The sequence below is a fragment of the Mus caroli genome, unplaced genomic scaffold (assembly GCF_978045245.1).
Source record: "Mus caroli unplaced genomic scaffold, Mus_caroli_1 scaffold_2, whole genome shotgun sequence".
Lineage (NCBI taxonomy): Eukaryota > Metazoa > Chordata > Mammalia > Rodentia > Muridae > Mus > Mus caroli.
In genome coordinates, this window is record NW_028227257.1 from 59,528,748 (window position 1) to 59,543,043 (window position 14,296).

At 38.9% G+C, this 14,296-nt stretch overlaps 1 protein-coding gene and 1 pseudogene across 9 annotated transcripts in view; one reads left to right on the plus strand and one right to left on the minus strand.

Moving 5' to 3' along the window:
- Positions 1-14,296, plus strand: part of Ttbk2 (tau tubulin kinase 2) — a 124,447-nt gene that overhangs the window by 58,003 nt on the left and 52,148 nt on the right. For all 9 annotated transcript variants that reach the window (XM_021155967.3, XM_085834532.1, XM_021155971.3 and 6 more), the window contains 3 exons: positions 5,214-5,287; positions 9,725-9,865; positions 12,356-12,460. In XM_021155967.3, coding sequence (XP_021011626.1) covers positions 5,214-5,287; positions 9,725-9,865; positions 12,356-12,460 — 320 coding nt within the window. The remainder of the gene's footprint in view (positions 1-5,213; positions 5,288-9,724; positions 9,866-12,355; positions 12,461-14,296) is intronic.
- LOC110289669 (small ribosomal subunit protein uS14 pseudogene) lies at positions 10,095-10,302 on the minus strand (annotated as a pseudogene).

The following is a 14,296-nucleotide window of genomic DNA, read 5'->3' on the forward strand; positions in this document are numbered from 1 at the left end:
AAGTCTAGTACAATTAACAATGAAGTAAAACTGTCCCGGTATCCAAGGTTTTAGGCCACTTTTCATGCCTTCTCCCTTAATCTACTTTGACCCCTAATTCTACCCTGTCAGTTCTGATCATCGTAAATGTATTTTTTAAAAATATTGTTATTGAATAATGACATTTTCACTCAGCTATAAAAGGTGCTTTTGGCCTCATCACCTCTCTTACCAACCACCACCCCCTCTTCTCCCCTCTAGTTAGTCCTCTTCATCTTCTGAAATAGTCACCCTCACCCTTCTATTTGAATCTGTATACTGTGTATCTACTTTGGTGTTGGGGGATGCGTTCCGAGCATAGTTAGATGTGTGTGTGTGTGTGTAGTTAGTACTAATTGTCAACTTGACAGGGTCTAGAAATGTGTAAGAAATAAATCTCTGGATAATCACGTCTGTAAGGGAGTTTCTAAATTAGGTTAATTGAGGTAGGAAGATGGAACCTAAATGTGATGGCACCATTCCATGATTCTGACGTGCATAAAACTGAAAAAGCAAGCTGAGAGCCAGCATGCATTTCTTTCTGCTACTAGACAAAGGATGTGCGTGATCAGCTGTCCCTTACTCCTACTGTTATGGCTTCTCCACATAATGTTCTGTCTCCTCCAACCATGAGCCAAAATAGACCTCTTCCTCCTTAAGCTGCTTGTGTCTGGTATTGTGTCACAGCATGAAGAAAAGGAGTATGCACACGCACACATGTATGTTCTATATAAGGAAAAACATACTGCCTGTCTTTCTGAGCCTTGTTTACTTCACTTAATATGACAATCTCTAGCTCCATTTTCTGGCAACTGACATAAATTATTTTGTTCTTTATGACTGATTGAAACTATTTACATGTATAATCTTATTTCTTAATACTATTATCTTAAAATATTCTCATAAGCTTAAAATGTAGTAATTGGCTTTTCTTCTAGAGTAAAACTTTTTGATCTTCTGTGTATTCACTGTACCTTATAATGTTATAGTCTTTATACTATGTTAATTCTTTGTGCTCATATGTGGCCTGTGAACTTAGTGGAAAACTTAATTTACCTTGTATTCTTAATACTTAATTTTAGCGTTGGGTGTGTAAATAATAAGTTTCGTAGATATAGTAGATTGTATATGTATATAGTATATGTATAGTATTTATGTGTACATATGTATACAATACATATATATGTGCTTATATACATGTATATGTATATAATCTTTCTGTTCCCTTTTAATTTTAATATTACTTTGTGTGTGGGAGGTATGAGGGTTGGACCACAGCCTTGTGTATGCTAGGCAAATGCTTTGTCACTGAGCTGTGTCCCCGCAGGCCACTCTGTACTGTGTTTTGAGGCAGGATCATTCTCACTCAGTCAGAAACCCAGGCAGGTCTTGAGTTTGTCATTCCTCTTAGCCTCTCAGATAGCTGTGCCACCAGACCCAGGTTTGTTTTCATATTTAGTAACAAGATATTACCTGAGTTTAAAATCTGTTTCAGTTATTTCTTATATAATGGTTAAGAATAAAGGTTTTTCTAGGGCCAGCAAGGTGGCTCAGCTTGTAAAGGTATTTGCCACCAAGCCTTACAGCCTGAGTTTTATCTCTGGGACCTAGAAGCTTGAGAGAGAACTGATTGTTACAGATTGTCTTCTGACCTCCATATTAGTGCCTACCATACACACACACACACACACACACACACACACACACACACACTTCAAATAAATAACTAGCTGGGCGATGGTGGTGCATGCCTTTAATCCCAGCACTTGGGAAGCAGAGGCAAGTGGATTTCTGAGTTCGAGGCCAGCCTGGTCTACAAAGTGAGTTCCAGGACAGCCAGAGCTACACAGAAAAACCCTGTCTCGGAAAAACAAACAAACAAACAACAACAAAAACCTAAATAATTTTTTTTAAAGAATAAAGCTTTGGGGTCAAATTGCACCATCATTTTCTAGCTGTATGATTTTGGACTAAATAACCTCACCGATCCTCTACTTCTGTATATGAAAAACAAAGAAAATGCTAATACATATTTTATTGTGTGAGTTGAATGTGTGAAAATGTATAAAGTGGAATAAATGCTTGCATATCATACATATTTTACTATTGTTTCTCTTAATTTGTTTACTTGCAAATATTGTCTCACTACTCCTTAGGTTCTGCATTAGGTATGGGACAGTTAAGGGCTCCCAGTACTCCTCCACTAGCCTCAGCATTCACTGGGTGCCACAGAAGTCATCTGAAGAGTCACTGTGCCATTAAATCATAGCTGCTCTAAACACATACATTTTTTTTTTATTTATTTTTTTTTTTTTTTGGTTTTTTTCGAGACAGGGTTTCTCTGTATAGTCCTGGCTGTCCTGGAACTCACTTTGTAGACCAGGCTGGCCTCAAACTCAGAAATCCGCCTGCCTCTGCCTCCCGAGTGCTGGGATTAAAGGCGTGCGCCACCACGCCCGGCCTAACACATACATTTTTATTGAGTCAACTTTGTTAAATAGTTTCATGAATTGCATAAATATATATAACAGAGAAATAGTACACTATACTATAAAATATGAGAACTGAACTCATCACCTAAAATAATAGAAATGTATTGACAAGTACTAAAAAATTTCCACTGACCATGTTTTGGTTATTCAATATAGACTTGGTAGTTTATTTAAATCTATATTTGTTTTTCATTTTTAAAGCAGGGCAATTCAGGCTAAGTGTGTAATGCCAGCCTATAATCTTGGCACTCTGGAGGCAGATAGGAGGGTCAGAAGCTCACTGAGCTCTCGGGCTGCTCAGTGAGACTGCCTCAACTTGAAAAGTGAAATAGAAGGCTGTAGACTACTTGCCTAGAATGTACAGGATAGTTGGTTCAATCCCCAAATCCCCAGTACTGCTAAACAGCATATAAACATCAGGGTGGGCTAGGCAGTGGTGGTGCCTGCCTCCAGTCCAGTGCTAGTGAGGCAGAGGCAAATGGATCTCTTGAGTTCGAGGCTGTCCTAGGCTATACAGAGAAACCTTGTCTCAAAAAACAACAGGAAAACAAAACAAAACAAAACCACACACATCGATGTGGTTTTAATAGCAAGAGACTTTATATAATGTAGTTATTTTAGAGGACCATTCTAAAAGGAATTAAATCCAGTACTGTCTTTTTTTTTTTAGTATGATTGAAATGTCTTTTATGTAATGTGCATGTTGCAAAAATCTGGACACAGTAGTCCATACCTGTAATCCCACAATTTGGAGACTGAGGCAGAAAAGAAAAAAGGATGTGCTAGGAGATGAGTCTTTTTCTTGCTTCAGTTTGTTCTTTTACAGTGTTAAGGTTTGATGCATGTTGCAAGTGCTGTATTCATGTCAGTGTATTTCCAGCTTTGAATGTGGATTCTCAAAGTATTGACAACAAATTGACTAATTAAAACCTTTTTTTGTGACTGAAGGAAAAGGTTTCTAATTCATTGTCAGTGTAGTAACCGATAACTCAGATTGAAAACAGAACAAGACAAATTAACAGGCTTGAAATTCTAGCACTCAGGAATCTGAGGCAGGAGAATGCAGATTTTAAGTCCATCCTGGACTAACAAAACCCTGTATCAAAAACCAAACCATTGGCCAAAGTGAGTCTTGGCTGTATTTTATTTTAAGTGGACAGGTTACTTTTGAAACTTATTTTAATCTTTTTTTTTTTTTTTTTTTACCTCTAGTGTTTTCTTTGTTTTATTTTTACAAGCTAGCTTCAAAGATTGTCCACCCTCAGTGTCTCATATTTTATTTACCCTTTATCTCTAGTGATTGCCTAATTATTTATATGAGTAATCAATGCTGTGTGTGTGTGCCCACCATGCATGCTGTGAGTACATAGATCAGCAGAAGATATTAGGCACCCCCCCCCTTATTGCTCTCTGCCTCACTTTACTGAAACCTGACCATGAAAGTCAGGGTTCTGCCCAGCAAGCCCTAACGGTCCTATCTCCACCTGTCAGGCACTGGAGTCACATACAAGTGTGTGTAGATGCACCTGGATTTTTATGTGGGTGCTTAGGATCCAAATTCAGGTCTTTATGCATGCACAGAAAACACACTCACTCACTGATTCACCTCCTGAGCTTTCTATACAATTTTTCATTTCTGTTATAACCTGGTCTCAGAATTTTTCTCCCTGTCAGGGTATTCTTGAAGGGTTTTTTCTTGATTTTTGTTCATGCTGATTTATATTCTGACTTGCAGATTTATGTTTTAAAATTTCTTCTTTATTTTCACACAGCTTTTATTTTTTGTCTTCTGAGATAGTTTCATCATTTAGTCCAGATTGGCCTTGAACTCATGTAGTGGAGGCTGGCCTTAAACTTTTCTGCTTCTACCTTATCTTCAGCTCTTTTATAGAATTTTGAAAAGTTGTATCTTTCTTGTATAGATTGTAAGCCAGTGTGGCATTTGGGAATCTTTGTTTCCTGGGCAATTTTGATGAGAAGCCACAGTGGGAAACCCTGCCCTATACATACAGTTGAGATTCTTCTCCATGGACCACAGGCTCCATGTAGTACCTCAGCACCATCTGCATCTGCTCTGCGGCTTCCCCCAACCCCCTCTGTGTTGAACCAAGTGTCTTCTCTGCCCAGTAACTTCCTGGGCTTGGTTGCCTTTTGGGATGGAAGTATACTTTTTAAAATCATGAGGCTGGTTCAGGTTTCCCCTCCATTTCTCAGTCCCTCTGTACATCAGAGCCAGTGTCTCCTTGGATTTCACATGTTAAACTTGGTTGAAAAGCACTAGCCTGATCCACATCAGTGAGAACAAGAAAGATCATGTAACTGCTGTAGTGATGTAAAGAGTGTGTGTCAGAATGTGTGTAAATAAGTATGTTAAACACAGCCCTTACTGTGTCTGCTCAGGGTAATTTTAAATGACTTTTAAAATATTTCCCTTTCTGGATAACTCACCTTTATTTATCCTCTTATTAACCTATTTCTTTACTCACTCATTTACCATTTATTTTAGTATTCAAGGAGCAGAGGAGAACCTGGTGATGGGTGGATAAAAATAAATAGTATAAATTTTCTGCTTTTTACAATCTCGACACATTTTATATAGTTTATTTAAGTCATAAAATACAACACAGAAATCCAATTTATTAACCTTTAAAAGAGAAGCCATAGTACATCCTTCTCCACTGTTTTTTTTCTCTCTTCATCCAGGGAAAGACCATGTTTGTAGATTTATTGGCTGTGGGAGAAATGATCGTTTCAACTACGTGGTCATGCAATTGCAGGTATGTTACCTTGAAAAATGTGACTTAAAATCTTTTAGTTTTGATTAAAATCCCCAATTACAGTAAATAATGAGTAAAGGAATGACAGAATTATTTTGTATGATGAACAGATGAAGTGTGTCATATCTATTTTTAAAATACAACTTATTAGTTGTCATTTTTGCATGTGTTTAATCTCAGATAGATTGTGAGTTACAGTACAGCCTTGCTTATACTCCAAGTTCTTCCCCTTTTCATCTTTTCCCCCTTGGGCTTTCAGATCTCCACTCCCACTCTCAAGTCCCAGCCACTGTGTTAAAATTGTAAGCATAGTTGAAGGAGAGGGTGAGTGCTTTCTCTTTCTGTCAGCATGGCATTGCTCCATCCCCTTGAGATGGAGGAGAGATGGACTGAAAGAGTAGAAGCTCAGAAAGAGAAGATGGGAGAATGAGAAAACCGTTCCGTTGTCCTTGACACTTCCTGTCTCCTGAACACACACAGCACGGTCACCCTCAAGAATCAAACCATGGTTCACCTCACTGCCTAAACTGTCAGTTCTCAGTTTCCTTTCATATTCAGAAGACTTTATTTTGACATTTGGATTCTTTATTTTCCTTCACAGTACTTACATACCAGTGAGTTAAAATCATAAATCTAGGCTTAAATGTTTCCTCTTCTCTTCAGAAGGCTTTTCCTGTTTCTCCAGTGCTCTTCAATATTTGACTTAGACCTAAAGATATGTTACCCTTTCTTAAAACTATATTTGTTGTTGTTATTTATCTTTTAAAAACATGGTCTCACTGAGTAGCACAAAATGCTTTTGATCTCACTAAATGGGCAAGATTTGCCTTAAACTCAGGGTCCTCCTACTTTAGCCTCCTGATTTCTAAGATACAGCTGTGTGCTACCATGACTGACTTGATCTTATTTAAAATTAAATTAATTGGGAGTTGGAAGAATGTATCATGGTGTGTGTGGACTTCAGAAGCAACTTGCGGAAGTTGGGCCTCTCCTTGTACCATGTAGGTCCTAGGGATTAAACTTAGGTGTGGGACTAGGCAGCAAGTGCTTCTGCCTACAGAGCCGTCTCACTGGCCCTTAAAGTCTGCGGTTACATGAATTGCCATCTCAATTTAGCATACTTGTATGTATTGAAATGGTTGCCTTTTTATATTTTTCAGTTCGTTAATGTGTTCCCTGTTATCTCTCAAATTGGCTGCTAATATGAACTATATGTATATAGTGGATACCAAGGACAAGGGAGGGTCATAGGATGATAGGAGGTTGAAGCGAATATGAGAAGTTTTAAGCATCTATAACATACTTTATTTACCAGCACACAGACTAACAGACCGGCAGATGTTACAGACATCCTGGTTTATGATAGCATACCTGCCTAGGTTCTAGTGGATATAGTTCACAGGCTGCACAGGCAAAGGTTAAGTCAGGGATACTAGCCTCCAGTCTCAAGGCCGTATTGATAGAAAACAATCACACAAAAATGGAATTCTGTCAGAAATAATTATGTAAGAGATTACATGCATCATTGCTTACTCTGAGTTTCTCAGGTGTCCTGTATCAGCCGCTCCCCAGATGGCGAGGTCATGTGTTAGCTGACTCATACCAGGTCATCATATCACCACCTGTTTTTCTTTTAAACTTTTGTTGGCCTTTATAGCCTTCTGATTCCTATAATATTTGCCAATAATAGCAGTATTTAGCATTCATTAAATACTGGGTAGTATCCAGAAACTTCATATGGGTTTTATTTAATCCTCATAAAATTATATGAAGTGTGTATAATTAGTCTTTTTTATTTAAAAAACTGATGTAGGAAAAGTAAGTAACTTGTAGGGAATGTGTGCTGGGTAGTGGTGAGGAACACTGCTTTGGATATTGGTGCTGGTTAGTTTTAACTTGATGCAACCTAGAGGTACCTGGGAAGAGACTTAATGAGGAATTGCCTAGATCTAGTTAGCCAGCAGACATGCCTGTGGTGGAATGTCTTGATTTCCCTTTAATATAGGGACATCCAGCCCTTTGTGGGCCGCACTGTTTCCTAGACACTGAGGAAGAGAAGAAAGCCAGCTAAGGAGGCAGGCAGAGGTGTGTTTAGTTGCTTTTCTTGACTGTGAACATGATGTGACTTAGTTGCTATCTTGACTTCTCCAAAGGAAGGAAGGAAGGAAGGAAGGAAGGAAGGAAGGAAGGAAGGAAGGAAGGAAGGAAGACTGGAACTTGTCAGCCATGTGATCCCTTTTCCTCCCTTATGTTGCCTTTTGTTAGGCTGTTTATCATGGCAATACAAATGAAATACTAGCATCTATATTTTATATTCTTAAAAATAGTTGCGTCTGGGCTGGTGAGATGGTTCAGTGGGTAAGAGCACCGACTGCTCTTCCAAAGGTACTGAGTTCAAATCCCAGCAACCACATGGTGGCTCACAACCACCCATAATGAGATCTGATACCCTCTTCTGGTGCATTTGAAGACAGCTACAGTGAACTTATACTAATAAATAAATCTTTAAAAAAAATAGTTGCGTCTAAGGGGCTGATGATGTAGCTTAGTTAGTAGAGCATTTGACTAGCATGTATGAAGCTCTGGCTTTGGGTTTAATCCCCAGCATTTGCATAAATTTGGCATGGTGAAGCACACTGGTAATCCCAGAATTGGGATGTAGAGGCAGAGTCCAGTGTCATCCTTGGCTATACAGGAAGTTCAAGGTTACCCTGGGTTACATGAAACCATGTAAGAAAAAAAGAAAGAGGTGGAGGTGGGGAGAAGAAAAAGAGAAGGAAGAAGAGAGGAAGAAAGGGAGGGAGGGAGGAGAAAAAGGAGGAAAAAGAGTCAAATTTGTGTTTTGTTAGTAGCAAGGGTAAAGCAAAACATGATGACTTAGAAACATGGCTGCTAACAGCATGGTCATCCACAGGACTGGAGAGAGATGGCTCAGTAGTTCAGAGCTTTTGCTGCTCTTCCAGAGGCCTAGAGTTCAGTTTCTACCACCCATGTTGAGCAGCAGACAACCATCTTTAAAACTCCAGCCTCTAGGGAATCAGATGTTGTTTTATGGTTTCCAAGGGCACCCCCAGTCATGTACACAAAGACACACACACACACACACACACACACATTTTTACAAAAAAATGCTTTTTTTGTATATTTATTTATCTATTTCACATCCATTACAATGATCAGCAAATGCAGATGCCAATTACAAGCAAAAATGCTCAAAATATTTTTGCCCCTGGATTACTTTGATCACATCATACTTGACTAATTTTTTAATTAATTTTTTATTATTATTACTTTTATTGTTTTATAGTCCAGTCGTTGCCCCTCTCCCAGGCCGCCCTCCCACAGTTCCTCATCCCATTCCTTCTCCCTGTGTCTCCAAGATGTCCATCGCCCTCCCCCCCCTGCCCCCCCCCCCCCCCGCCTCAAGTCTCTCCAGGGTTAGGTGCATCTTCTCTCACTGAGGCCAGACCAGGCAGCCCTCTGCTGTATATGTGTCAGGAGCCTCAGACCACCTTGTGGCCACTGGCTAAGTTTCTGAGAGATCTCAGTGGTCCAGGTTAGTTGAGACTGCTGGTCTCCCTATGGGGTTGCCCTTTTCCTCAGCTTCTTCAAGCCTTTCCCTAATTCAACCACAGGGGTCCCTGACTTCAGTCCAATGTTTGGGTGTAAGTATCTGCCTCTGTCTCAGTCAGCTGTTTGTTGGGCCTCTCGGAGGACATCCGTGCTGGGCTCCTGTCTGTAATGTAAGCACAAGTTGGTCGGGTCACTGGACTGCCTTTTCCTCAGTCTCTTCTCCATTTTTTCCCCTGTGGTTCTTTTAGACAGAAATAATTCTGGGTCAGAGTTTTGACTATAGGATAGCAACCCCATCCCTCCACTTGATGCCCTGTCTATCCTACCTCCAGTGGACTCTATGAGTTCCCTCTCCCCACTGTTGGGCATTTCATATAAGGTCTCTTACTTTGAGTCCTGAGAGTCTCTCACCTCCCAGGTCTCTAGTACTTTCTAGAGGGTCCTCTAACACCCCCCACACACCCCCACACCCCCACCCCCACCCCCGCTCCCGTTTGCATATTACCATTAATTCTGCTGGCCCTCAGGGCATCTCTCCTGTCTGCCCCCACCATACCTGATCATATTCCCTTTTTCTCTTTTTCTTCCTCTAGCCCTCCCAGGCCCCTCCCTCTGCCTCCTGTGATTGTTTTCTTCTCCCTCCCAAGTGGGATTGAAGCATCCTCACTTGGTCCTTCTGAGAAAATGCTTATTGTCATTTTGGCTATTAGACTACATTCTTTGAATTAGAAGATCACAACTTAGACAAGAGCTTTACTGTTTCAGTCAGAGCATTTTATAATGTGTCAATACAGTGAATGGACAATTTTCCAGTCTTATCACAAGACTAGGACTGTATTTTAAAGTGATTATCTGACTCCACAGGGACGGAATCTGGCAGATCTTCGACGTAGCCAATCCCGGGGCACATTCACTATTAGCACTACCCTTCGTCTTGGGAAACAAATCCTGGAGTCTATTGAAAGCATACATTCTGTGGGATTCCTTCACAGAGACATCAAACCGGTAGGGGCCTTTTCTAATCCAAACACAGAAGCCTGTTGTTTGGTACTTCTAATGCTAGTAGAATACAGAATGTATGATAAATGTAGTTTTCTGTATATGTTGTGGTTAAATACAAACAATATTTTTATTTCTGTAATGCCCTAAAAGTAAAAATAATTTATCTCTTAGGGTTTTTTTTTTTTAAGTTCTTCACATTTTTATTCTTTGTGCACAAAAACTAGCACGATCCGTTCCACTTGGTAGTAAGTCGAATCCACTCAAGTCACTTAGTCCAACGTAATGAAGCCTATGTCCTTCATGTACTGCCAGAAGCACTGGTGGCACATGTTCAGCCCGTATTTGCGGATCAGACCGTGGCGGTTAGAGCAGACGCGGCAAAAGCGGGAACCCTGGCCGAACTTCCGTGGGTGACTCAAGTAGAGCTGCTGGTGACCCATCTTGCCTTCAGAAGCCCAACGAGGAGAAAGGCAGGGTTTTTGTTTTAAGGTGGTAATGGGAAGCTACCGCTTATTTTCAATAGCTTTTCTCATACCATAAAATGTTGCTTGCCAGCTAAATTAAAAATATGCTTGGGGGCTAGGAGATGGCTCAGTTGTTAAAGTACTGAGGACTTGAGTCTTGAGTTCGATCCCTGGAACCCATGTTTGGTTTTGTTTTGTGTTTTTTATAAATGGGTGTGGTGCTGTATGCTAGTGGTCAAAAGTGCTGAACAGGGTAAGACAGGATCTCTGGGGCTCGCTTGGCCTACCAACTGTAGCCTGCTTGAGGAACAGTACCCGGGGTTGTCCTCTGGTCCCTGCATGCACATTCACACCCAAATTGTGTGCTTGCCAGTTATTATTAGATGTGTTAGCATTGCTAGTTATTCAGCCTTACATATAAATCATAAGTTTGAGTTGTGTGTTTCCTGATACAGCTGTTCATTTTGTCCATTCACTAATTGTATTCACTGGAAATAATCAAGTAGGAAAAGACCTTAATCTTCTCCTATGGGTTTCTGTGGAAATGGGATTGGTTTTCCCTTCTTCTGTTCTGTTTTGCTTTTCTTAGCAATCATTGTCTCCATTACTGAAATGTGCTTTTCTTCCTTTTTAATCTGGTATTTTATTCTTCATAATGATAGATGACCCATTTCTGATATTCCATATTTATAAATTTAATTGATGTTGGTACATTTGAAAAATATAACCACCTGTTATATCATTTCTAAAATTAGTTTACATGAAAATGGAAACTAAATTTTCTTCAGTGTAGGTTCTTCTAGAATTAGAACCAGTCTGAAACTAGAAACTGGTTATTATTTAATATGACATTTAAATAAAATAGCATGATTAAGTGATTTATTTTAGGTCAGTTATATATAGGGAGATTGAAGTAGAAAAGATTCACAGCTTGGCAATGTAGAGTCATCTTTACAAGTATAGAGTATTTTACTGTTGTTCAGTGCCTTTCTCTGTCATTATTTGAGAAACATAACTTTACATTTCATCAGAAAGCTCCAAAGCAAAAGAATACTTTTTTAAAAAGCAAACAATGATGTAAGAGTTTGCATTTTACCATTACAAATTTCCTTATTTGCATATTTATCTTTCCAAATTTGCAGTCATTTGACACATTACATAGGCTTTAGGTTTTGGGGCTGTATCATTTTTGTTTTGTTTTGTTTTTGAGATGGAATAATGTAATTAAGGCTTGTTTCTGTTTCCTGTACACTGGAATTAAAGGTATATGCCATCACACATGGCTATACTGATTTTTTTTTTTAAGATAAAAATGTAAAAATTTTTTTCCTTGGTCTATTTTGGAATGTTTCCCGAATTGTATTTTTAATTTTAGAGTGATTCAGCTTTATGATTCATATAGGAATTTTTATTTGCTTATTTATTAAGATAGGGTTACTATCTTAATAAACCTTATTTATTAAGATAGGGTTGTTATATAGACCAGTCTGATCTTGAACTCACAGAGATCAGCCCAGCCTCTGACTTTAGTACTGAAATTAAAGGTATATACCATCGTGAACAGCACATATATGTAACTAAAGATTGAGAAGTAGTAACTGTCCTTTTAGGTTTATGTGCATTTCCCCCCATCCATAGCTTTCCTTGTTTAGGAGATTAGGTTGTTATTTAAGCAGTAACTTAGACTAGAATTTCAAGGGATTCGAGTTCTGATTTAATTAGGTCATTTTATGTAACTATACAAACATTTAAATTTAGTTTTGCTCAGTTTCCCTGATGGTAGACATTAACAACTCTTTCTCAAGTCGCTAATTGTGTTTACAAGAATACTCAACTATGAAAAGCTTTAATTTTCCCTTGAGAGGTAGAATCTGAAACCAAATTATACTATATATTAATGCCTAGTTAAAAATTATAGACTTGCAATAGTGTATGTGAAACATGCTATAAAGTAGAATCCATGCAGGGAAAAATGTAGGCAGACTGATTGTTATTACAATATGTATTTTCCACCTTTATTTTTTTCTAGTCAAACTTCGCCATGGGACGCTTCCCCAGTACGTGTAGGAAATGTTTCATGCTTGATTTTGGCTTGGCTCGACAATTTACTAATTCCTGTGGTGACGTCAGACCAGTAAGTTTTTTCATTACTATCTAATATTTGGTAATTAAACTATTATTTCTAGTATCACTTTACACTTGATCTTGGCCAAAAGGCCGCAAAGTGATCTAGTATCACTTCAAAGAAATGCTAATTATGTATCAGAATAAATGATAGGAGGAGGGAAAAGAAGCTCAGTGAATTAAAAAAACAAATGTTTGTGTTGAAGCCAGATTTTAAATTATACGATTAAGAAACTAGTGTAGGGCTGGAGGGATGGCTCAGTGGTTGAGAGCACTGATGGCTCACTGGTTGAGAGCACCGACTGCTTTTCCAAAGGTCCTGAGTTCACTTCCCAGCAACCACATGGTGGCTCACAACCATCTGTAATGGGATCTGATGCCCTCTTCTGGTGTGTCTGAAGACAGCTACAGTGTATTCATATACATGAAAGAAAGAAAGAAAGAAAGAAAGAAAGAAAGAAAGAAAGAAAGAAAGAAAGAAAGAAAGAAAGAAAGAAAGAAAGAAAGAAAGAAAAGAAAGAAAGAAAGAAAGAAGAGAGAGAAAGAGAGAGAAAGAAAGAAAAAGGAAAGAAAGAAAGAAGGAAGGAAGGAAGGAAGGAAAGAGAGAGAGAGAAAAGAAAAGAAGAGAAAAGAAAAGAAAGAAAATGGTGTCTAAAGTTAGCTGCATATAATCAGTAGGAGTTTTAACTTTGTGATCTATTAGCAAAATGTTTTGTGATACATAGGAGAAAGTTCTTCTCTAGTGAACTTGCATATGGCACAGATTCTGCTGAAGGCACATACCACAGTGATGAACTAGAGAGATGGGGATAAGGAATTTGATCAATAATTCAAGTAGAGGGTTTTTACTAAACTTACCTCTTAAGATTTTTCCAAAACTAGACCAGCAAAGACAAACAGATGCCCTTTAATCAAGGCCAACTTGAGAAGAGAGTTGAGAGAGACTTAGCTAGAGTCTTGTCAGAGAAAGACTCTCAGATAGAGTATACGAAGCACACCTAAAGCACTGAGCGTGCCCCAGGCCTGCTCCTCTCAAAAGGGAACTGCTTGGTGGGGCCTGATGGGGGAATTCAGCCACATGTTCCTGACTGCAGCGATTAGGAATGCAGCCCCGGGCTGGTGAGATGGCTCAGTGGGTAAGAGCACCCGACTGCTCTTCCGAAGGTCCAGAGTTCAAATCCCAGCAACCACATGGTGGCTCACAACCACCCGAAATGAGATCTGCCCTCTTCTGGTGTGTCTGAAGACAGCTACAGTGTACTTACAAATAATAAATAAATAAATAAATAAATCTTTAAAAAAAAAAAAAAGGAATGCAGCCCCTTTACTCAAGCTAGGTGATGGGAGAGAGCAGTCTTGCTTTGAATACCACAGACCCTTACCTTTTTTATTGGATGTTCACAAATTTTCTTGAAAGTATTTCATTTGTTTGCCTTTAAAGCTATGTCTAGGGGCTTACATGCTTTGTTTTTGACTAGTGTTTGCCAGCTTCACTGGGAGGTGGGCCAGGCAGCTCTCTATATTGTTTTGCTGGTACTTCAGAACTCTCATTGTGACTTTTCTATTGTTTACTTTAAACTTTTAGTTCCTTTAACCTTGTTTTTTCATTGTGATTTTCATTTCTGTCAGGGTAAGTAGTTGTATAAAAGTTAAAACATTGTGATTTTGATTGAACCACCTGCAAACTAGTTATACATACATACATGCAAAATTATCGTTAAAGTCTAGGCATATGAGAATCTTTTTTTCTTTTAGAATAGTTTTGAGACAGGATCTCACTAGGAAGCTCTGGCTTTCCTGGAACTCACTTTATAGATCATACTGGCCTTGAACTCACAGAGATCTG